Source organism: Callorhinus ursinus, unplaced genomic scaffold (assembly GCF_003265705.2).
Source record: "Callorhinus ursinus isolate GAN/ISIS: 27379988/994484 unplaced genomic scaffold, GSC_fseal_2.0 scaffold30, whole genome shotgun sequence".
NCBI classification, from domain to species: domain Eukaryota; kingdom Metazoa; phylum Chordata; class Mammalia; order Carnivora; family Otariidae; genus Callorhinus; species Callorhinus ursinus.
Window position 1 is genome coordinate 16899370 of NW_027397092.1, and position 26153 is coordinate 16925522.

The 26153-nt window shown below is 37.3% G+C and overlaps 1 protein-coding gene and 1 pseudogene across 3 annotated transcripts in view; one reads left to right on the forward strand and one right to left on the reverse strand.

Annotated features, from left to right (window-relative positions):
• Positions 1 to 26153, reverse strand: part of AFF4 (ALF transcription elongation factor 4) — an 88507-nt gene that overhangs the window by 29156 nt on the left and 33198 nt on the right. For 2 of the 3 annotated variants that reach the window (XM_025860935.2, XM_025860936.2), the window contains 2 exons: positions 24826 to 24912; positions 952 to 988 (listed from right to left, as the gene is read on the reverse strand). In XM_025860935.2, the coding sequence (XP_025716720.1) occupies positions 952 to 988; positions 24826 to 24912 (124 nt within the window). The remainder of the gene's footprint in view (positions 1 to 951; positions 989 to 24825; positions 24913 to 26153) is intronic. The other variant, XM_073878666.1, reaches the window with a different exon arrangement.
• On the forward strand, positions 5755 to 6178 carry LOC112815142 (proteasome maturation protein pseudogene; annotated as a pseudogene).

Below are 26153 nucleotides of genomic sequence, written 5' to 3' on the forward strand. Positions count from 1 at the left end.
GCTGCTTTCTACATATCAATAATGGCGGGTCCCTTTTTCCTACAACTATAGCTTTAAGGCAGAACCAGTGTAAATCTACTTATTAAAGAAGTTACTGCTCTTGGCAAAAAGATCATTTATTTTGTTATAGAGCTATATGGGGAAGCCTAGACATTTCCAAGGTTCCTGACCCTACCACTATCAATTCATACAGCCATCATCTCTCGGGACAAGACTTAAATTCCATAAGGCTGGGATGCCTGGGTGGCTCAGTGGGTTAGGCATCTGCCTTCGGCTCAGGTCCTGACCCCAGGGTACTAGGATCCAGCCCGGCCTCCAGCTCCCTGCTCCGCGGGGAGCCTGCTTCCCCCTCTGCCTTTGTTAGCTCCTCCCCCTGCTTGTGCTCTCTGTCTCTCTGTCAAATAAATAAAATCTTTAAAAAAAAAATTCCCTAAGGCTATTGTTCCTTCAAGTTCTTCTCAGAAACCAAAAGACAGCAGGTGAAAGCGGTTTCTGCAACAGCCAACTTTCTTCCCAGACCTAAAGACCCGGCAAGAATAAACAAACACAAACACAGGAAGAGAAGAGCTTTGGTAAGCTACAACCCCTTCTTGCTTATAATTTAACTCTCGCAGAACCAATTATCTTCACGAAGGAGAAAAGAAGACAGAAGAATGGCTCTTGGGTTTATCAGGTGCCCATCAAACTGAATTCATGAACTCTGAACTACTACTTAAAATATTTAATAAAAATAGTTAATTTTAATCACCATCAATCTATAACTCTTCATTTTTTAATTTAATTTAATTTAAACCAAGACTTGGTTTAACTCATTACTAATCGACAGATAATAAAAACTGGGATAAGCCATGTTTGTGAAGGAATTATAAAAGCAATATATGATGTGACCATGAGAAATGAATGCTCAATAAAAAGCTTAACTTGAAAACCAAGAGGAAAAGAAATACTCACTTTGTTCTCCAGGGCCAAAACTGGACTGCTGAGATTCCTAAGAAAAAGGAACATAAAATTATGTAGTGGCATTAAGAGAACTGTTGGTAGTGACAAATGCTTCAAATTAAACTATTCAATTCCAGCTAATTCAATGAAAGATCCTGTTGAGTTCCTAAGAATGCATAAAAGAAAACACACTGAAAGAATTTAGCAATCACATATAATCGGCCTCAGTAATCATGTGGTCACAATAATGAACTTTCCCAAAGCTCACTACAAAAAGCATCAAGCTACCTAATAGTTCCTCTTTATTATTCATTTCTTTTCAGCAGCATCCATGGTACTCATATCCTAATTTAGAGCCCTGGGAAAGCAAATGATTTCAATTTAAGATTCTTGGTCTTAAGAAAATGTTTAACTAGGGGCGCCTGGGTGACTCAGTCGTTAGGCGTCTGCCTTCGGCTCAGGTCATGATCCTGGGGTCCTGGGATCGAGTCCCGCATTGGGCTCCCTGCTCAGTGGGAAGCCTGCTTCTCCCTCTCCCTCTGCCCCTGCTTGTGTTCCCTCTCTCTCTGTGTCTCTATCTGCCAAAAAAATAAATAAAATCTTAAAAAAAAATGTTTAAAAAAATTAATAATAATAATACTAGGGGCACCTGGTGGCTCAGTTGTTAAGTGTCTGACTCTTGGTTTCAGCTCAGGTCATGATCTCAGGGTCATGAGATCTAGCCCTGTGTCAGGCTCTGCACTGGATGTGGAGCCTGTTTAACATTCTCTCCCTCTCGGGGCGCCTGGGTGGCTCAGTCATTGAACATCTGCCTTCGGCTCAGGTCATGATCCCAGGGTCCTGGGATCGAGCTCCGCTTCGGGCTCCCTGCTCCGCGGGAAGCCTGCTTCTCCCACTCCCGCTCCCCCTGCTTGTGTTCCCTCTCTCGCTATGTCTCTGTCAAATAAGTAAATAAAATCTTAAAAAAAAAAAAAAGATTCTCTCCCTCTCCTTGGGAGCCGCCCCTGCCCCCGGCTCATGGGCATGTGCACTCTCTCTAAAATAAATAAACTAAAAACCTACACTAGAGCGAAAACAGCTGTACAACCTATATAGACTCAAAAGATACCACCTTTATGAACTAAAAACCTCACATAGTATTCACACATCATTTTACTACCTTCCTTTTCCCGCTCCCAATATCTTACAAACAATTAGCAACTTGAGGAAAAGACTGTCATGTATTCTTTGTAAGCTGCGTACTACTAGTACAGTGGCACTCAGGAAGTACCAGTAAAAAAGGAAGCCCAAATGTCACTGTCAGTGAAAGAAACGTGGCTTTCCAAACCCAACTTTCATGATCACAACACCTGTTTCACATGTGCAAATTGTGCATTTTTCTAGGTTAAGCCTGTGGTACACAATATAGTATTAAGATTATACAAACATCCCTAAAAGCCTTCTTAAAAATAAGCATAATCTTACTTTAATGACAGAACCATCTGTGAAGAAGAAATCCACATATGAATTTTAAAAAATACAGTTGCACTATAAACAACAACAACAACAACAACACTATAAACCTACATATGTGGTCAACAAGCGTGCCAAGAGCATCCAACAGGGAAAGAATAGTCTTCTTAACAAATGGTGTTGGGACAACTGAACAACCATATGCGAAAGAATGAAGTTGGATGCTTACCTCAGATGATATTAAAAAAATAACTCAAAATGGATCAAAGACCTAAATGTAAGAGCTAAAACTACAAAACTCTTAGAAGAAAACTTAGAGTCAAACCTTAATGACCTTGGGTTTGGAAAAGAACTCTTACATATGACACCAAAAAGCATAAGACACAAAAGAAACAAATAGATAAAATGGACTTGGGCAAAATTAAGAACTGTGCTTCAAAGGATACCATCAAGAAACTGAAAAGATGACCCAAAGAAAGGGAGAAAATATCTGCAAATCATGTATCTGTTAAGAGACTGCTACCTACAATATAGAAAGAGCTCTTACAACTCAATGATAAAAAGACAACCCAATGAAAAACTGAGCAAAGGATCTGAACAGACATTTCTATAAGGAAGATAAACAATGGTCAATAATGATGTTGTCTGACATCATTTGTCATGGAGAAAATGCAAATCAAACCCCACTTCACACCTACTAGGATGACTAGGATAAAAAACACAGATAATGACAAGTGTTGACAAGGATGCGGAGAAAATGAAATCCGAGTGGGGATGTAAAGTGGTGCAACTAGCTTTGATAAACATTCTGGAAGTTCCTCAAATGGTTAACGATATAGTTACTGTATGACCTTGCAATTCTACTCCTAGGTATATAACCAAGTGAAAGGAAAACATTATGTCCACACAAAAACTTGTACGCAAATGTTTATAGCAGCATTATTTCACAACAGCCCAAAGCTCAAAACAACTTGAACATCCATCAGCTAATGAACATGCTACAACTTGGAATAACCTTGAAAACATTATGCTAAGTGAAAGAATCCAGTTGGAAAAGACCAAATATGGTAACATTCAATTTACATACGATGTCCAGAAAAAGAAATCTACAGGGACAAAAAAAAGATGAGTGGTTCCACAGAGCTGGGAGGGAGACAAAGGGAAAGTGGGTAATAGATGAAGAAGAGGGAGTTTCTCCTCGAGGTGATGAAAATGCTCTAAAATTCACTGTTGTGACGGTTGCACATGTCTATAAATCTACTCAAAACCATATAATTGTACACTTTATTTTTTTAAAGATTTTATTTATTTATTTATTTTGAGAGAGAGAATGAGAGAGCGAGCGAGCATGAGGGGGTGAGGGTCAGAGGGAGAAGCAGACTCCCCGCGGAGCAGGGAGCCCGATGTGGGACTCGATCCCGGGACTCCAGGATCATGACCTGAGCCCAAGGCAGTTGCTTAACCAACTGAGCCACCCAGGCGCCCAATTGTACACTTTAAATGGGTGGAAGGCATGGTATGTGGATTGTATTTCAATAAAGCTATTTAAAAAACTATAGAGCAGTGGCAAAGGTCATGCCTGTGAACTGTGTTAAAGATGCAAAAAATCCTCCACCACCTTGAATCGCCAATTATCTTATACTCGTTTACCTGGTAAATGGCCTAAAACTTAATAGCCTGAACTTTCAAGTCATCTCTCCTTTTCCTCACACCGCTGACAATAGTAAGTCTGCTGGTCTCCAAATGCTAGTGGATTCCAAAACATATACTGATTGCAACAAAATCTCCTCTTCTCTCCATCTACACCGCAAGACTTCAGGTCCTCACTTTTTTTTTTTTAATTTGAGAGAGAGAGCCAGAGAGAGTGCACAAGAAAGGCGAGCAGCAGAGGGAGAGGGAGAAGCAGGTTCCCTGCTGAGCAGGGAGCCCAATGTGGGACTCAATCCCAGCACCCTGGGATCACGACCCAAGCCGAAGGCAGATGCTTAACAGACTGAGCCACCCAGGCGCCCCTCACATTTTTTAATCTACAAAGGCCATCTAATGGATCTTTCTGGCTCTAATCTTTCTCCTTCACTCAACTATAGTCTCTAGTTAATCTTCCTCAAGCCCAAATCCTAGCATGAGTCATCACTATTCTTTCTGATAGAGCCTTCAATTAAGGCTCTTTGTTTTTCCTAGGAATGAAACCCAAATTCTTTGACATGATATCCATTCATATACCTAAGTACTGGAAAAACAGAATGATAAGCAAAAACAAGGACTTATAATCATGGAGCTTAACACTCATCTGTATAATGTCAATGACTATCTCTGCAACTATTCATGCATATAAAGGTAAAATGGTAACTGTGGCAAGTACAACAAAAGGCAAGAGCTTACAATTTTGTGTGCATGAGCATGTGAGTGAATGTGTGAGTAAGGGGCGGGGGGGAGAAGAGAGACAGAAAGACAGATCCAGCCAGGAAGATGAGCAAAGACTTCCCTGAACAACTAGCGTTCAGGGGCGCCTGGGTGGCTCAGTCGTTAGGCGTCTGCCTTCGGGTCAGGTCACGATCCCAGGGTCCTGGGATCGAGCCCTTCATCGGGCTCCCTGCTCCGTGGGAAGCCTGCTTCTCCCTCTCCCACTCCCCCTGCTTGTGTTCCCTCTTGCTGTGTCTCTGTCAAATAAGTAAATAAAACCTTAAAAAACAAAACAAAACAAGTACCGTTCAAGTTAAGACCTAAAATATAGGTAGGAAGTAAACTGGGAAAAGTAAGTGTTCAGGGTACAGAGAACAGCATGTATAAAGTCAGAAAAGACAGGAGGACTTAAAGGCAGTCCATGGGAGCAAAGGGTACAGAAGGAAGGGTGGTGAGAAATGAGACTCAAGACCTGAAAAGCTAGATCATAAAGCATGCAGACTTTATAGATTATATTTAAAAACATATAATATATATACAACCATATCTGTTTAGTAAAATTTGAGTCTTGTGGGACAGATGGAGAGGAAGGGGGGTTGCAGGGGGAGGTATAACTCATTTTTACATGAGGTAACTTATGTCACGAAACAACCAGTGAAGTTAATGTATAAGATCTGAACTTCTGGGGCGTCTGGGTTTCTCAGTCAGTTGAGCATCTGACTCTTGCTTTCAGCTCAGGTCAGGATCTCAGAGTCCTGGGATGGAGCCCTGCTTGAGATTTTTTCCTCTTCCTCTCCCTCTCCCTCTACCCCTCCCTCACTCCTGCTCATGCAAGCGAGAGCGCACGCACGCTCTCTAATAAATAAATAAAATCTTAAAAAAAAAAAAGATATGGGGAAGTGAGCAGTAAGGCAGGCTGACAGTAATGGGGCTGAGAAGCTGTCCACAGAGCAAGTGAAAATGAATGCCAGGGGACTTGGATCTCAGCTAAAGGACAGTATTCTAGTTACTGAACTTTCAGCAAGGGGACCATTTTGAAAGTCATGATCTTTGAAAAGGTCTTCCTTTTGTGAAAAATGAACTTTTGCCCAGTCATCCTCTTGAATTATCAAGAAAAAATTTCCAGCTCAACCAAGATAAAATGAATTTTTCCACACTGAGAGGCATCCAGGGTCTGTTTGCTCCATTAAAATTACAAATGGAAATGAAGGCAGTGCAGCAGGTTCAGCGTCTTCCACTTCTTCAAAGCTCAAACCTTTCACTGGCTATTTTGAGGGGCAATGATGGGACTACTGGATTTGAAGATATTCTTAATGACCCGTCACAAAGTGAACTAATGAAAGAACCACACCTGATGGTGGCATATAGACTCGGGTTACTGTAATCCATTTTGCTGTCTGTTCATGAAAATAGAGGGGCTGCATGTTGTTTATAGTCCTCTTTTTACTACAATTTGATGTACACAACCTTAAAACTACTGACACATGAGAATTTTTGCCTAAACAGTATCTGTGGTCATTTGAAATTATTTGGGTCTTTGGTTTATGGCCAAGTGACAACTGAAAGCACTAAAGGGAAATGACTTTAAAACTCCCAATTTATATGAAAACCACAGCTTTCTATGTCTTTAAAAATTTGTTAATCATGAATATTTTAAATCTAGAGGTTCTCATCCAGCCTATTTTCTGGATATTCTATAAATTTAATTTTGAACAACCATTAGCAGCATTTGAGTCTGTAACCTTCATAGTAGCACCTTGCAGAATAAACATCTATAATTGATTTCAGTGGCAACACTTCAAATTAAGTACGGGGTAAGATATTTATATTTTACCTTGTTTCAGTATAGCCTAATGAAACTCCTAAGAATAATATTGGATTTATTGATGTTATTTTAGAATTGTAGCTATTCTTTGATTCAGGTTGGTAAGTACAGTAAGTTCAAAGGTTTTGATTTTGGTCTTCTTTGTAAAGTGAAAAATTAAATAAAGCAACCAGCATATGCTGATTAAAAAAAAAAAAGATACGAACTTCTGTGTTACTGTAAAAAGATTTGGGAGTACTATTAAGGTTATCCATGAAAAAAAGAGGAGGAAGGAGATTAAATTATTTACATTATACTTGAGGGATTATATTGCCTCTGTTATCTTTATCTTTCTTTGAGTGATGCACAAAGAAGTAGCTCTTCAAGTGTTTTATAACTGGAAAAGAATCTAACAAAAATCATAAATTGAGGGTGCCTGGGTGGCTCAGTTGCTTAAGCCTCTGCCTTTGGCTCAGGTCATGATCTCAGGATCCTGGGATCGAGCCCCGCTTCAGGCTCCATGTTCTCAATGTGGAGTCTGCTTGAAATTCTCTCTTCCTCTCTCTCTGCCCCTACCATGCACCCCCCCTAAAATAAATAAATAAATCTTTTTAAAAAGATCATAAATTGAGATTACTAGAAGCACCTGCACTTTCATCCACCTCATTATAGCTAACTTTATACAATGAATGATTTATTCTAATACCTGTTTCTTGAATCTTCAGCTATGTTTTCTAAGTCTACCTCAAAAGTGTTTCCTGACAAAGAAATGCATTTTAGTATATTCTCCCTTTACTGGATTTTACTCATTTTTCAGTAAAGCAGAATGACCAAGTTTTTGGACAAAGGTATAGAATACTGGGAGAACTCTCAAAACATGTTTTTAATACAATTTACTAAACTTGGATGTTTAGGGACTGAATTGAATTATCACACAACTCGAAATACCAGAGAGTATGAATCATGACGCTTTCATAGTTTCATTAGTTAGTATCCCAAGATACATTACACACTAAAAGCAAGGTTAAAGACATAAATGCATATTCAAACTACTGTTGATAATCTGGATGTTTTCTTCTTTTTTCAGCTTAGGGCATCCTTGTTTCTACTTTGTACAGTGACAGATTAAGAGCTCATATGAGGAGAAGAAAAAACTCAGCTCTGTCATTTTCTTGTTTGCTCAGAAATGCATTTTAGTGTTATTTTCACTCAGTAGCTTCATTGCAGGTATAACTTTTAAGCCGCTTGTCCATAAGTGAAGATTAGTTGAATTAAAACCAGTTAATATAATCTGTAAATCATCTTAACTGATCCAATTTAAAACTGTAATATGCTACAGCCAGTAAGAGCAAATGAATGAAAGCAATTCCACCAACTTTTCCATAATGAAAAGACCTAAACTTCTCTTGGAATACCTTGGAAATAAAATGTGACCATCTGCCATTCAGATCAAGAGAAACAATACTACTTTGATTTTTTTTCTTAGACTTAAAAATAGAGAATTTTTCGAACTAAAAAATAAGAATAAAGTTTTCATCCTGTTTCTGTCCCTGCCCCCAATCTCCAATACACACAACACTGGAGTATATAAATGCTTTCCACTTTGGAGACCACTGACTTACCATAGTGGTTAGGAATAAAGATGGAGAAAAATGAGTGGAATTAAAACACATTAAAGGAGGTAAAAGCATTAGGACTTGATGACAGTTTATTGGGTACAACAGAGAGGGAAGTGCCAAAGATAATTCCAAAAAAGTTTTCCTAGCTTCACTAAGACAGGAAAGTCAAAGAGGATCATGCTTGTTTTCTCTTGCTTTTTGGTTGGGAGCTAGCAGGGAGAATCACTAGTTCTCCCTGGAAGATGTCTCAAAGGCACTTAAAACTCAACATCTAAGAAGTGTCAACTATGCAGCTGAATGTATGTATCTGGAATTAAGATAAAAATTTTTATTAAGATAAAAATTTGTAGAACACCTAAGTAAAGAGGAATAGGATATAAAGAGAAGACAATTCTAGGTCTAAGCATGGTGTGTATAACTATGCATCCACACAAACACTAATATGTAATTTTTTCCGTTCTTTTGTATTATTTTATTTCCACAACGAAATGTTGGGCAGACTGAGGCAAAACACGTTTCTTCATTTGTATTCTTTTATAGCACCGAGCACAATGCCCGGAAAACTTGTATTTATTGGTAGAGGCAGAGATCGAGGAGAAAAAGGAGAAGTCAGAGAAGTAAGGTAACTCTAGAAGAGCAACATATAGTGGGAGACAAGGAAGAAATAGGTTAAAACAATATTTAATGCTCATGAGAAGCCATATGAAGATAAAAAATGAAAAACAATGATTGAATTTACAAAATGGGCCACTGGTGGTCATAATGAAAATGGTTTTGGTGAGGTATCATGTGTAAAAGCAAGATCAACCAGCCTAGACTGAGGAGTGCCTGAGGGAAGAAGAACAGACATCAAGTATTAACCACTCTTTCAGGAAGTTTAACTCTAAGGAGGAGGACTGGCTGGAGAATCACACGGAACAGAGGGATTTATTTGTTTTGTTGTATGTATGTATGTATGTACGTATGTATGTATGTATTGTGTTGTTTTTAAATGGGACAGATCAAGGATGTTTAATGAATGACAATGGATTCACTCAACCAGCTCTCCAAACATATTCCTAAAGTCAACTTCTCATCCACCACAAGCCATATGTGAGCTGCTCTTTCGACCTGCTAATGAGTGTGAAATCCTTCCTATCGTGCTCCTTACCTTCCCATGTGCTTCTGGCACTCCTATACTTCTCCTTCTAAGCCCAGTTACTGTTATCATCTTTAGGATGTCATCTCCAAATTCCCTATCAAAATTTTCTCCCTTCTCTGTCCTCTCAGTGGACCCAGTTCATATGGTCAGCACACACACAGAATAAATACCTAGTAAAGCTTCGGATAAAGTCTTAAACTAAAATACACACGAAGGTGTATTCACTGAAAAGTCAAAGAATGAGATGAGCTATAAAAAACCAAAATCGAACTTGTAAAAGCAACCCAACTGAAACAATGATCACTAAGTACCTAACTGAAGTGTTTCAGAAAAACCAAAAATCTAAACACATTACCTGAGTATTTATATACAAATTCAGTAAACAAACATTTACTGAACCGCCATAGGTGCCAGGAACTATTCTAGGCACTGGCACATACTACTCTAATTACTTTTTTAAATACCAATCTTAGAACAGGGTAACATCCAAATGATTCAATGCTATACCTCCGAAGCATCCAGAACACTGCCAGGAGTTGTTTCAAACATACACTGAATAAATGCAAGGGCAGTCAAAAGCTTCAATACGCTTCAAACTATCACTGAAAAATCTACTAACCTATCTCCAGTGATACCCACCTCATTTGCTTTCCCTCCAATGACAAAGAATGAGCTAACTGTGCACTATTCTAAAGTCAATATCCTGTACTTGAGCACTGAATCTCAACCTCTCTTGTGGTGATTTCCTAAGGGTACCCTCTATCTTTCATGTATCATATGCTTTTCCTTCTTACTAAAACATTATGATCAGCACATACATATAAGATAAAACATTCTCATCTTATAAAAATACTCACCTGACAACATCACTATACCCTTCTTGGCATCATCACATTTCTCTGTTCCCTTTTACAGACAATGCCTCAAAAGAAGCTCACGGGCTCCAGTATAATTTGTGCCTCTGTAATCATTTTTTGCCCTCACCTTTCTAACTAAAGTGCATCATCAATAAAGAATACACTGTTAAATATGATACCGGGAACACAGTAAGAAGTTCGTAAGTAAATGTTCTGACAAATAACCATCAAATTTATACAGATGAAAGCCATAAAATGACTGAGATCAAGAATACACTAAATGAGATTAGCAGATTAAGACACTGCAGAACCAAAGATTACTGAAACAGAAGATAGAACAATAGAAACTACTCCTAAATGAAACCACAAAAAAGACTGAACAAAAAAATGAATAGTGCATTACTGAGTTATGGAACAATTTCAAGAGGCCTAATATACATGTAATTGGAGCCCTTCAAGTAAAGGAGAAAAGGGGAAAAGGGAGTACAGAAAAATATCTTGAGAAAGTAATAGCAAACTTTTTTCTAAATGTGATAACTATAAACCAAAGTTCCAAGAAGCTAAAAATAACCCCAAGCACAAAAAAGATGAAAAGAACCACACCAAGACACATCAAAACTGAACAGCTTAAAATCAGTGATAGAGACAAAAAGAATCTTAAAAGCAACCAGAAAGAAAAGAGACAAATTATATACAAAGAAGGAAAAAATGACAAGGAATTATATACCAGACACAATGCAAGCCAGAAGACAGTGGACAACATCTTTAACCTGGAATTCTATTTCCCGCAAAAATACCTTAGGAAAAAAGGTAAAATAAAAATTTCAGACACATAAAAGCAAGAAGCATTCATCACAAGCAGACAAGCATTAAATGAAATGTTAAAAGTCAGTCCTCCAGGTAGAAGGAAAATGCCAATGAGAAATCTGGATGAACACAAACGAATAAAGAGCAAAAGAAATGGTAACTATATAAAGAAAGACAAAAATCCTTTTGCCTCTATTATTTAAATGTCTTCAAAAGATAAGAGACTGTCTAAATGAAAAATAAAAATATTGTGGGGTTTATAACTTAAATGTAAGTAAAATGTATGCAACAATAGAACAGATACCGGGAAGGGGGAAAAAAGCATAATGTTGAAAGGTTCTTATATAACAGAAAAGAATGGTATATTACTTAAAGATAGACTTTGACAAAGACATATTCCACAAACCCTGGAGCATACATAAAATAAAACAGTTAAAGTTAATAAGCCAAAACTACAATGCAAACATAAAAAATACTCAATCCAAAAGAAGGCTATAAAGGGGGAGGGCAGATGGGACAAGTAGATATCAAAAGGCAAGATGGCATATCAATAACCACATTAAAGTGGTTTATCAATAACCACATTAAATATAAATGGTCTAAGTACACCCCCAAAATAAATAAATACCCCAATAAAAGAGCAGAGTACCAGACTGGATTTTTAAAAAAGGCAAGACAAAATTATATGCTACTTACAAGAAGTGCATTTTAAATAAATGAACACAAATAAGTTAAAAATAAAGAATGGAAAAAGGAATACAATATGTACACTAATCAAAAGAAAGCTAGGATGGTTATATTAATATTGGACAAAGTAAATTTTACAGCAAAGATTATCATCACGATTAAAAGGGGTCATTTCATAACAATAAACATATCAATTCATCTAGAACTAATAGCAATCCCAAATGTTTATGCACCTAAAACATGAACTCCTAAAAGTATGAAGAAGTGAACAATGACAAATTCAAAATAATTGGGAGGTTAACTATAACTCTCAATAACCGACAGAACAAGTTAAATTAAAATGAGTAAGAATATAGAAACCTTGACTAATGCTATAAATCAAGTTGATCTAATCAACATTTATAAAACACTCCACTTAACAACAGCAAAATACATATTCGAGTGTACACAAAACTTTTACCATAGAAAACAATATTCTGGGCCATGAAATAAGTTGTAGTAAATGTAAAAGAATTCAAGTCACCCAAAGAACATTCTCTGACCACAGCGGAATTAAGCCACAAGTAAGAGAAAATATATAAGGTAACAGAAAATAGGTGGAAAACCTCCAAATATCCTGAAAACTAAATGACACTTCAAAATAATCCACAGAATAAAGAAGAAATCAAAAAAGAAATCAGAAGATATTTTGAACTGAATAAAAATAAAAACACATTTCAGAATTTGTGGGATGCAAATAAAACATTACTTAGAGGAAAATTTATAGCACTAACAGCCTGTATGAGAAAGTAAGAAAGATCTCAAATCAATGACCTTAGCTTCCTCTTTAAGAATTTTTTTAAAGGCGCCTGGGTGGCTCAATTGGTTAAGCGTCTGCCTTCAGCTCAGGTCATGATCCCAGGGTCCTGGAATCAAGCCCCACAATGGGCTCTCTGCTCAGTGAGGAGTCGGCTTCTCCCTCTGCCCCTTCCCCCTCCTCTCCCCTCTCCACCACTTGTGCTCTCTGGCTCTCTCTCAAATAAAATCTTTAAAAAAAAATAGAATTTTTTTAAAAAGAAGTGTAAATTAAAACAAAAAAATAGAATTTAAAAAATACAATGTTTTTTCAAAGGAAATATAAATTAAACCAAATGAAAGCAGGATAAGAAAGTAATAAAGAAGACAATGGAAATCAATGCAACAAAACCCAAAAACAATGAAGTAGAAAAAGCAGTTTTTTAGAAGATCAATAAAACTGGAAAACCTCAAGGGGCACCTGGGTGGTTCACCTGGTTGTGTCCGACTCCTGATTTGGGCTCAGGTCATGGGATCAAGCCCCATGTTGGGCTCTGTGCTCAGTGGGGGAGTCTGCTTGAGAGTCTCTCCCTCTACCCCTTCCCCACTCACTCTCTAAAAATAAATAATCTAAAAAAAAAAAAGAGGGCGCCTGGGTGGCTCAGATGGTTAAGCGTCTGCCTTCGGCTCAGGTCATGATCCCGGGGTCCTGGGATCGAGTCCCGCATCGGGCTCCCTGCTCCTTGGGAGCCTGCTTCTCCCTCTGCTTCTCTCTCTCTCCCTCTCTCTCTGTCTCTCATGAATAAATAAATAAAATCTTTAAAAAAAAAAAATAAAATAAAATAAAAAAAGAAAGAAAAAAGAAAGAAAAAGAAAAGAAAGGCACCACATATATGAACAACTGCAATTGCTAAGGCAATTCCATGCAGAGACAAGATCCTTCTTTTTTTAAGAGGTGGGGGAGGGGGGCAAAGGAAGAGGGAGAGAATCTCAAGCAGACTCCACACCCAGCGGGGGGTGGGGGGGTGGGGGGGAGAGTTGATCTCAAGACCTTGAGTTCATGACCTTGGCTAAAATCAAGAGTCCGACACTTAAATGAGTGGGCTACCCAGGAGCCCCCAGAGACAAGCTTTTTAAACAAATGATGATGGAAATGGATATCTGTACGCAAAAAAAAATAAACTGTGATCGATATCTTATCACCATACACAAAAATTACCGTAAAATGGATCACAGACCTAAATGTAAAGCCTAAAACTATAAAACGTCTAAAAAAAAAAAAAAAAAGGAGAATGTGGGTAGGGCAAAATTTCTTAGACACCAAAAACATGATCTGTAAACAAAAAAACTGAGGAATTAGACTTCATCAATATTAACAACTTCTCATCTTCAAAAGATAATTAAGATAATGAAAAGGGAAGCTACTTACTGGGGGGGAAATGTGCAAATCTTGTATCTGATAATAGACCTACATCCTGAACATGCTCTCAAAAACTCAGTAAGAAGAGGACAACAGGGGCGCCTGGGTGGCTCAGTTGGATGAGCGTCTGCCCTCAGCTCAGGTCATGATCTTGGGGTCCTGGGATTGAGCCCCACATTGGGCTCACTGCTCAGCTTCTCCCCCTGCTTGTACTCTCTCACACACACTCTCTCTCAAATAAATAAATAAAATCTTTAAAAAAAAAATGAAGAGGACAACAATCCAATAAGAGATAGGCAAAAGATTTAAACAGCGCACCAAAGAAGACACACAGATGACAAATAAATACATGAAAAGGTGCTCAACATCATCTGTCATAGAGAAATGTCAATTAAAACCAAAATGAAGGGGCACCTGGGTGGCTCAGTCGTTAAGCGTCTGCCTTCGGCTCAGGTCATGATCCCAGAGTCCTGGGATGGAGCCCTGCATCCAGCTCCCTGCTCCGCGGGAAGCCTGCTTCTCCCTCTCCCACTCCCCCTGCTTGTGTTCCCTCTCTCGCTGTCCCTCTCTCTGTCAAATAAATAAATAAAATCTTTAAAAAAAAAATTAAAAAAAAAAAACCAAAATGAAGCACTCGTACACAATTGCTAAAAGGCCTAAAATTTAAAAAGACTGACCATATCAAACACTGGTAAGTATGTGGAGCAACTGAAACTCTCACCTATCGCTAGCAGGAATATAAAATGGTTCAATCATTTTAGAAAACAGTATGAAATTTTCCTAAAAGTTAAATGTACATCTGCCCTATACTTGAAGGTATTTACTTATGAGAAATAAAAGCATGTGCCCATACAAAGACTTGTACACAAATATTCACAGCAGCTTTATTTTTAACAACTAAAACCCAGAAAGAGCTCAAATGTCCATCAGTAGGTGAATGGGTAAACAGACTGTGGTATAACTAAGAAATTGAATACTATTTAGTAGTAAAAAAGAATGATTTATACATTTGACAATATGGATGAATCTCAAAATAACTGTGCTGAGCTCAGTTGGATGAGTTCAGATCATGACCTCAGGGTCCAGGGATCTAGCCCCACATGGGGCTCCCTGCTCGGGGAGGGGGGGGGGGGGAGGGCCTGCTTCCCCTCTCCCTTCATAGCTCATGCTCTCTCTCTCAAATAAATAAAATCTTTAAAAAAAAATAGTAATTGTGCTGAGTTAAAGAAACCAGACCAAAAAGAGTACATGTATTATCATTCTATTTACATATGATTCTCAAAAATGCAAACTAATATATAGTGACAGAAATCAGATTAGTAGCTGCCTAGGGACGGGAAGGACAGAGACTACAGGAAGACATTATAAAAGATCATAAGGAAACATCTGGGGTACATCAACAAGAGAAAGGACAAAAACCGTATGAACATTTGAAAAGATGCAGAAAAAGCATCTGACAAATTACAACATCCAGGTTTAGGGGGAACATACCTCAACATAATAAAAGCCATGAAAAACCCACAGTGAACATCATCCTCAATGGGAAAAACTGAAAGCTTTCCACCTAAGATCATGAACAAGACAAGGATGTCTACTCTTACCACTTTTATTCAACACAATATACTGCAAGTCCTAGCCACAACAATCAGACCAAAAAAAAAAAGAAATAAAAGATACCCAAATTGGTAAGGAAGAAGTCAAACTTTCACTATTGCAGATGATATGATACCATATATAGAAAATTGTAAAAGATTCCACCGAAAAACTAGGACTAATAAATGAATTCAATAAGATCGCAGGATACAAAAGCAAGATAGAGAAACCTGTTGCATTTCTATATACTAATAACGAAATAGCAGAAAGAAAAATTAAGAAAACAATCCCATTTACAATTGCACCAAAAATAATAAAATACCTGGGAATATACTTAACCAAGGAGGTAAAAGATCTGTACTCTGAAACTACAAAATGCTGATGAAAGAAACTGAAGACAACACATAACAAATGGAAAGAAACTCCATGCTCATGAATTAGGAGAACAAATATTGTTAAATGTCCATACTATGGAAAGCAATGTACAGATTTGATGCAATCTCTATCAAAATACCATGGCATATTTCACACAACGAGAACAAATACTCTAAAATTTGTATGAAACTACAAAAGACCCCAAATAGCAATCTTAAAAAAGAACAAAACTGGAGGTATCAAAATCCCAGATTTCAAGATATGTTACACAAAGCTGTAGTAATCGAAACAGTATGGCACATAGATCAATGGAAGAAAAAAGAGAACCCAGAAACAAACCCATGATTATATGGTCAATTAATCTATAGCAAAGGGTGCAAGAATATGCAAAGGGGGCGTCTGGGTGGCTCAGTCAGTTGGGTGTCCGACTCTCTTGGTTTCAGTTCAGGTCATAATCTCATGCGTTGTGGGGTTGTGCCCCACATCAGGCTCTGCACTCAGCAGGGAGTCTGCCTTCTTTCCCTCTGCCCCTCCCCCCACTTGCACACACATGCTTTCTTTCTCTCTAGAATAAGTAAATCTTAAAAAAAAAAAAAGAATATGCAATGGGAAAAAGTCTCGTCAAGAAATGGTGTTGGGAAAACCAATGCAAAAGAATGAAACTAGACCACTTTCACACCATTTTTATTTTATACACAAAAATAAATTCAAATTGGACTAAAGCCCTAAATGTGAGACCTGGAACCATAAAAATCCTAGAAGAGAGCACAGGCAGTAATTTCTCTGACACTTGCTATAGCAACATTTTTCTAAATATGTCTCTTAAGGCAAGGAAAACAAAAGGAAAAGTAAGCTGTTGGGACTATATCAAAATAAAAAGCTGCTGCACAGCAAAGAAAACAATCAATAAAACAAAAAGACAACCTAATGAATGTAAGAAGCTATGTACAAATGATATATCCAGTAAGGGTTAGTGTCTAAAATATATAAAGAACTTATACAACATAACACCAAAAAGCAAATAATCTAATTAAAAAGTGGACAAAAGACAAGAACATACATTTCTTCAAAGAAGACATACAGTTGGCCCTCAGACACATGAAAAGATGCTCAACATTACTCATCATCAGGGAAATGCAAATCAAAACCACAATGAGATCTCACCTCCCACCTGTCAGAATGGCTAAAATCAAAAACACAAGAAACAACAAGTGCTGGCAAGGATATGGAGGGAAAAAACGCTCATTCACTGTTGGTGGGAACACAAGCTGATGCAACAACTGTGGAAAACAGTATGGAGTTCCCTCAGAAAATTAAAAGTAGAACTACCCTATGTTCTGGTAATCGCACTACTGGGTATTTACCCAAAGAATACGAAAATACTAGTTCAAAAAGATACAAGCACCCCTATGTATACTACAGCATTATTTGCAGTAGCCAAATTATGGAAGCAGCCCAAGTGTCCATCAATAGATGCACGGAAGAAGAAGATGTGGTGTGTGTACACACACACACACACACACACACACACACACACACACACACACACACACACTGGAATATTAGCCATAAAAAAGAATAAAACCTTGCCATTTGCAACAACACGGATGGATCTAGAGAGTATAATGCTAAATGAAGTCAGTCTGAGAAAAACAAAGTACCATATGATTTCACTCATATGTAGAATTTAAGAAAACAAATGAACAAAGAAAGAAAGGGATAAACAAAAAAACCCAAGACTCTGAAATAAAGAGAACAGATGGTTAACAGAGGAGAGGTGGGTGGGGGGAATGGGTGAAATAGGTGAAGGGTTTGAGTATGTACACTTACCATGAGGAGCACTGAGTCATGTACAGAATTGTTGAATCCCTATATTGTACACCTGAAACTAGTACGGCGTGCTATGTTAATTACAGTGGAATTTTAAAAAAAAATTTAAGGTATTATTTATTTGAGAGAGAGAGGGAAAAAAAGCACAAGTGAGGGTAGGGGCAGAGGGACAAGCAGACTCCCTGCTGAGCATGGAGCCCCACACAGGGCTCTATCCCAGGACCCTGGGATCATGACCTGAGCTGAAGTCAGATGCTTAACTGACTGAGCCACCCAGGCACCCACCCTGAAAAAAAAAATGTTTCAAGAGAAACATTTGGGAGTAATTGATATGTTAAGTGTACTGACTGTCATGATGAGTTTCACAGGTTTACACTTAAGTAAAAAAAAATCAAATTTAAACTTAAAATATGTTGTTTACTGAATATAATTAATCCTCAATAAAGTTACTTAATATACTTGACTGTTTAAAATGTAAGAAATAATAATATATTGTGAGGTTTATAACATATAGATAAGAAACATGTATGATAAAAGCAGAAAGAACAAAAAGACGAAGTGAAGTTAAACTGTTGCAAGGCAATTAACCTATACATGAAATGATGTATTGCTTGAAAATAATTGTGGTATGTAATGCTGTAAACCCTAGAGCTACCACACACACACACACACACACACACACACACACACACACACACACACTTCCCGATTTCAACATTTACTACAAAACTATATAGTACTCATGACAATGTGACACTGCCATAAAGATAAACAGACCAGTAAACAAGAATTTGTATATTCTCAAATATACAAAAAACCCCTCACATTTATGGTCAATTTATTTCAACAAGGGTACGAAGTATATTCAGTGGGAAAAGAACAGTGTTTTCAACAAACTGTGCAGGGACAACTGGGTATGTACATGCAAAAGAATGCAGTTGGACTCCTATCTCACAGCAAATACAAAAATTAACTCAAAATGATCAAAGACCTAAATGTAAGAATTAAAACTATAAAACTCATAGAAGAAAATATAGATGTAAACCCTCAATACCTTGCATTGTGCAATGGTTTCTTAGATATGACACCAAAAGCACAAACAACAACAAAAAATAAATTGGACTTCATTAAAATGAAAGATTTGTGTACCTTAAAAAACACTATCAAGAAAGCAAAAAGAGGGGCACCTGGGTGGCTTGGTCAGTTAAGCGCCTGCCTTCGACTCAGGTCAGGATCCCAGGGTCCTGGGATCAAGCCCCACGTCGGGGCTTCCTGCTCAGCAGGGAGCATGCTTTCTCCCTCTCTCTCTGCCCCTCTCCCCACTCATGCACCTTAAAAAAAAAAAGACAAATCACAGTATGGGAGAAAATTTTTGCAAATCATTCATCTGATAAGGGACTATAAGATATACAAACACTATAACTTAATGATAAAAAGAGAAATAACCCAATTTAAAAATGAGCAAAATATCTGGATAGGTATCTCTCTAAATAAGATATACAAAGGCCCATGAGCCCATGAAAAGATTCTTAACATCATTAGCCATCAGAGAAATTAATATCAAAACCACAATGATAAACCACTTCACACCCTCTAAAACAGCTTTATTCCCAAGGAAGGGTAACAACTTGGCCATGATTTGAAGAAACTGGAACTCTCATGCACTGCTGGTGGGAAGATAAAATGTAGCAAACACTGTGGAAAACCATCAGGCAGTTCCTCAAAAGATTAACCACAGTTACTAAATGACCCAGCAAACTAAAGAGAACTGAAAACATGTCTCTACGCTAATGTTGACAGTAACAATTTTCCTAATAGCCCCAAACTGAAAACAACCCAAATGTCAATGAACTGATAAATAGATAAACAAAATGTGATATACCTGTACAATGGAATATATTTAGCCATAAAATGGAACAAAATACTGACAACATAACATGAATGAACCTTTAAAACATCATGCTAGATGTAAAAGATCCAGTCAAAAAAGACCACATATTGTATGATTTGATTTACATGAAATGTCCAGAACAGGCAAATCAACAGAGATATAATATAGATGAGTGACTGCTTTGGGGCTAGGGTGGGGGCTGGAGGGCATAGAAGGGTGACTGCTAAATAGTATAGGGTTTCTTTTTGTGATGATAAAACGTTCCAAAATAATTGTGGTGATGGTTACACAACTATGAATATACTAAAAACCAGTTAATTGTACATTTTAAATGAATGAACTGTAGGATGTGTATATTATACCTCAAAAAAACTGTCACCTAAAAAAAATTATGAATGGACCTGCATTCATAAGCCAGAACTATGAGTTTATGCTCATAGTCTTCCGATAAACTCAAGCTTTAATTTTACAATAAAAAGAAAGAGGCATACTATTAAAATCCAAAAGAATCTCAAGAAAGGGAACAAAGAAAGAAAGAACTGTTGGAACAAATAGAAAAAAATAACAAATGGTACATTTAAACCCTACAATATAAAAAAACAAACCAACCCACAAAAAAAAACAAAAAAAAACCCCACCTACAATATCAATTACTACATTAAAAGAAAATGGTTTAAATACTCCAAGATTAAATACTAGAGACTGGCAAACTGCAAAACCAAGACCAAATTATATGCTGCCTATAAGAAACTCACTTTAAATATAAAGCCACCAATAGATTAAAAATAAAAGAGAATGTTAAATCATGTTAATAGTAAATTAAAAGAAAGCTGGAGTGACTACATGAAAATCAGACAAAGTAGACTTCAGAATAAGCATTAATACCACATATAAAGATGGACATCTCATAATAAAAAAAGAGGGATCAATTTATCAGAAAGATAGTGCAATCCTAAACATACCTAATAACAAAACTTCAAAATACCTGAACTCCAAGTGGACAAAACCTGTCTGACAGAGGAAATAGACAAATCCACCAACAGAGGTGCAGATGTCAATACTCTCATTAGCTGATAGAACAAATAGAAAGCCCATTAAAATGGAGACAACTAATCACTCTCGACCAACTTGATCTGATATATACAGAACATATTCTATGGCGTCTGGTGGCTCAGTCAGTTAAGCGTCTGCCTTCAGCTTAGGTCATGATCTCGGGGTCATGGGATTGAGCCCCACGTCAGGCTCTCTGCTTAGCAGAGGGTCTGCCTCTCCCCCTCCCTCTGACCCTCCTCCCCTCTTGTGCTCACTCTCTTGCTCTGTCTCAAATAAATAAAATCTTTCTTTTTTCCTAAAGATTTTATTTATTTATTTGACAGAGACAGCGAGAGGGAACACAAATAGAGGGAGTGGGAGAGGGAGAAGCAGGATTCCCATGGAGCAGGGAGCCCGATACGGGGCTCAATCCCAGGACCCTGGGATCATGACCTGAGCTGAAGGCAGATGCTTAATGACTGAGCCACCCAAGTGCCCCAATAAATAAAATCTTAAAAAAAAAAAAAGAACATATTCTATCTAGTGTACATGAAACGGTCACCAAGAAAGTTCATATACTGGCCATAAAACATTAAAATGAATTTTTAAAAACAAATTATAGCTTATATTCTCTAACAAGAACATAAATAAATTAGAATCAGTAATAAAATGATATGTGGAAAATCCTCAAATATTTGAAAATGAAACCATATGCTTCTAAGGATCAAGGAAGAAGTCACAAAGGGAATAAGGAAATATCACACACTAAATGGTAATAAAATCACAACATACCAGAATCTGTGAGATATACCTAAAGCAGGGCTCAGAGGGAAATTGATAGTTTTAAATGCAGAAAACAAGAAATGTCTATGATTAATGATGTAAGCCTCCATCTGAAGTTAAAAGAAAAGTAAATGAAACCCACAGTTAAGTAGGGCGCCTGGGTTGCTCAGTTGTTAAGTGTCTGCCTTTGGCTCAGGTCATGATCCCAGGGTCCTGGGATTGAGCCCTGCATCAGGCTCCCTGCTCTGTGGGAAGTCTGCTTCTCCCTCTCCCACTCCCCCTGCTTGTGTTCCTGCTCTCGCTATCTCTGTCAAATAAATAAATAAATAAATAAATAAATAAATAAATAAATAACTTAAAAAAAAAACTGACAAAACTCTAGCTAGACTAATAAAAGAAAATGAAAAGAGAAAATACAAATCACCAATATCAGGGGAAAAAATGACTTTACTAGAGATCCTATAGACTTTAAAAGTATTTATATTATAAATAACCTTATACCAATAGACTTGACTACTTAGATGAAATGAACAAATTACAAGATTGATACAAGGAATAGCAAATCTGAATAGCTCTTTATCTAATGAAAACCTTGACTTTATAATTGAATACCTTCCAATAAAGAGCACTATGGGCCCAAATGGCATCACTGCTGAAGTACATTAAAATACTCAAGGTGTGCCTGGGTGGGTCAGTTGGTTAAGCGTCTGCCTTTGGCTCAGGTCATGATCCCAGGGTCCCAGGGTTGGAGCCCTGTGTTCAGCAGGGAGTCTGCCTCTCTCTCTCCTTCTGCCTCTCCCCCCACTCATGCTCTGTCCTGCTGTCTCTTGCTCTCTCAAATAAAAAAATCTTTAAAAAAAGAAAAATTCAAGGAAGAATTAAAACCAAATTCCACAAACCAGTTCAGAAAACAGAAATGAAGAGAACATTTCCCTGCTCCTTTTAAAGAGCCAGAGTTACCCTGATACCAAAACCAAAGACAGGAAAACTACAAATAACATCTCCTAGTCCTGCCACCACCACACACACATAATACACAAGAGTCATAAGATTTGAACTGATATCCAAAAAAGAAGAATGGTCAATAAGGTCATAAGAAGAGGTTCAACATCATTAGTCATCAGGGAATCACAAACTGAAACCAGTATGAGATAAAACCTTTACGTGCCCAGGAAAATGGCTAAAACTAAATAAGACTGACAATACCAGATGTAGACGAGGATGCAGAACAAATCAAACTACAATTTATTGCTGACGGATGGGAGTGGAGCGAGGTAGGAGTATGACACAGTTGCTTTGGAAAATAGTTTTAGTTTAGTATCAATTTAACATGAATTCAACATATGACTGAGCAATTCTACTTTTTACCATATAGCCCAGTATTTATCCTTGAAAAAAGAAAACTTAAGTCTACACAAAGGTTTGTAAGTGAATATTTATAGATACTCTCTTCTTCATAGCCCAAATCTGGAAAAAACCCAAATGTTAATCAACAGGTACATGGATACACAAACTTTGATATTTTCATACAACACAAATAAAAAGGAACTCAGGAATAAAAAAGAACAAATTACCAATATATTCATGAACATGGAAGAATTCCAAAAGTAGATGCTGAGCTAAAGAAGGTAAACATATATATACTAAAGGAGTACGCACTGTATGGATTCCATTTACATGAAATTCTAGAAAAAGCACAACTTATCTATAGTGACATAAAACAGATCAGTAATTATGAGGGGCCAGTGGTGGGGGTGAGGCAGACTGCAAAGAAACATGAGGGGACTTTTGGCGGTGTTGGAAATATTCTAATTCTTGACTGGGGTGGTGGCTACACAGGAGTATACACCTACCAAACTCCAACTGTACATTTATTAGGTGTGTATTAAGGTTGAAGTAAAAGAGGGTGAGGGTACACATACAGGCAGAAAGTTACATGCCTACCTCACATTATTCACAAAAATAAATTGGGCTAAAGATAAGCACAGAAAACAAAATCGCAATTACATTAAGGTAAAAAATAAGAGGGTAGGCTTATGATCCTGGTGAAGGAAAATGCTTCTTTAACAAGACATTGAAAAGTAAAAGCTTCATAGAAGAGAACGATCTACTTATTCATCAAAATTAAAATCTTCCAGACCATAATAGTTAAAAGGACTCTAACGGGGCAATGTATTTGTAGCACATAGAAGAAATTATTAGAATCCAGATTTCAAACAAAACAACACAAAAAGAAATCCTCCTTAAACTCATTAGGTGAAAGATGCAACCCCAAGAGCAGAGATTCACCTACAGAGTAAATTCACCTACAGAGAAATCAAACGGATGACAATGTGTAAAGATGACAAACCTGACTAGCAATCTAGGAAATGAAATGCCATTCTGCACTCAAAAGACTGGAGCTTCAAATAACAAATGGTGACGTGCATGTGAGGAATCAGAGGGAATAGAAGCGGGAGTACTGACTGATACAACTGATACAGAGGGGATTTGAGAATATATATTAAATATACCAACTCAATACTCAACAATTCTACTTCTTACTTTACACAAAAGAAACTCATATGCACACAAGAAGGCATGAAAAAGATACCACACAAGCAATGTTTATGGAAATGAAAACTTGGCAACAACTTAAATACCAAAGGGAAATAATTCAACTAAAATACACTTATACTATAGATGCAAATATAAGAAATGAAATACCTGTATATGTAATCTATGACACTTAGTAACACAGAATGATCTCTAAGGCCTGTTGCTGATTAAAAATCCAGAACAATAAATCTGGGCAGAAATAAAGTCAAAGAGAGAGTGCTTACACATAATGATCACATATGTATGTCTGCAAATGCTTGTGAAAAGACTTGCAAAGGTATGCATGGAAGTTGCTCTGGTGAGATGGAAGAGGCAACACTGGGAAAGGCTATTATTAGAGGTCCTGGTCAAACTTCCACAAGGAGAATATATTCTTCTATTATTCGTGTAAATATAAATTCATGTTAAAAAAAAGAAAAGCACATCTGCTGATTGTCGTTGAATTTGGAACCGTTGTCTGAGGAACCTCTCCACAGCACATCAGTATGGCTGCTATGTCCAATGGAAGTGGGGGGAGGTTCTCAGGCAAGAGCTTGAGAAGCCCTTACCACCTGCAGCCTAGAACAGTTTGCAACAAACATTGATGCCTTTTAATTCTCTTCCCGATTGCCTTCAAAGCTTTTTCAAGAACCTCTTAATCCAAGTCGCTCTTGACTCCATTATCTTGTTTTATTTTCTTCATAGCAATGATCACTATTTGAACTTATATATCTATTGTCTGTCTCCCACTAGAATGGCAAGACAATTTTGAATTCATATGATTTTAGTCAAGCCATTTAGAGTTTTCTAACAGTATCAAAGACACATGTTATTTACTTACCTTAGTTGGAAAAGGAAATTTGGAAGGTTCTGTTTTGCATGGTGTATGAATAGCCGTTAGAGGGGGAGGCCATGAATGCGTCATCTCCTGAAATGTAATTATTACAGTTTGTTTTCAACCAGTTCAAGGATAAAAATTACATAACTAAAAACCAGATTTGTATTATAAATGCTGGTTTCATGATAGGTCCTCCAAAAGTATACATATTTAATCAATAAATATTAATTAAGCACAATTGTGTGCAAGGCACTATGGGGCAGGAAATAGATAAATAATATCCACTCCCTGGCTTCAAGGAGCTTGTAGCTAAGATGAGGAAACCTGTGAATCATCAAAGAAATACACCAGTAATCAAATACAAGGTACACAGTACAATGTACTGAAGAAGAGCGTGCTGTGAGAGCGGGAGGGGTGGGTAATAATAAGAAAAGGAGCTAACATTTATTGTGTACCTTTAGTGGGCCAGATACTGTGCTGTTTTACAGGTCTGTTACTCATTTAGTACTCACAATGATATTAGGAGGTAGATACCATTATTACCCTAACTCTATGTAGGATGAAACCGAAGCACAGAAGTTATTTATTAAAGGCCACACATTTGTGGACACAAATGGACACGAAATTTCATCCTAGGAAGTCTGGCTGCAGAGCCCATTTGCTGATGGGAAGTTTTGGTCAGGTGGAGGAAACCAGAAAAGAGATTACCAAAAGCACATGAGAAGGAAGACAGACAAGCAAGGCCATAAGTATGATTTCATTCAATGCCTTCTGTTTAATCACATGCCAACTATGTTCAAGTGGAGATTTGGGTAAGATCACAATGTGTATGTTAGAGGAGCAGGGGAAAGAGAGATATCAGATTTAGAATAAGGAAGGAGTGTTTTATTTCTGGCATTTAGTTCAAAGTAAGCCATTAGGTAGACTGAGAAAATACAGTAAGGGTGGTTTAACTTTTAGGAATTTACTCTGTAGCTATACCCACACAGTTAGGTAAAGATACATGTTCAAGGGGCCTACACTTCAAAAATGGAAACAACCAAAATATCCAACAGCACAGAATAATTAAATAAATTACCAGACAGCCATACAATGGAACACCAAGCAGACAGTAAATGAGGAATTTAACTACTGCTATGAAATGCTGTCCACAATATACTGTTAAGTGATAAACAGAAATCACGGTCTATGTCCTAGTAAATGTTTGTATATGAAAAAATATATATGAAAAAAAAATCTCTGGCTACCTTTGGGCAACAGAACAACAGAAGGGGAAAGAGACCTGGGCACTCGATACAGTCTCTACTACTGGAACTTTGTAAAACAGCCAC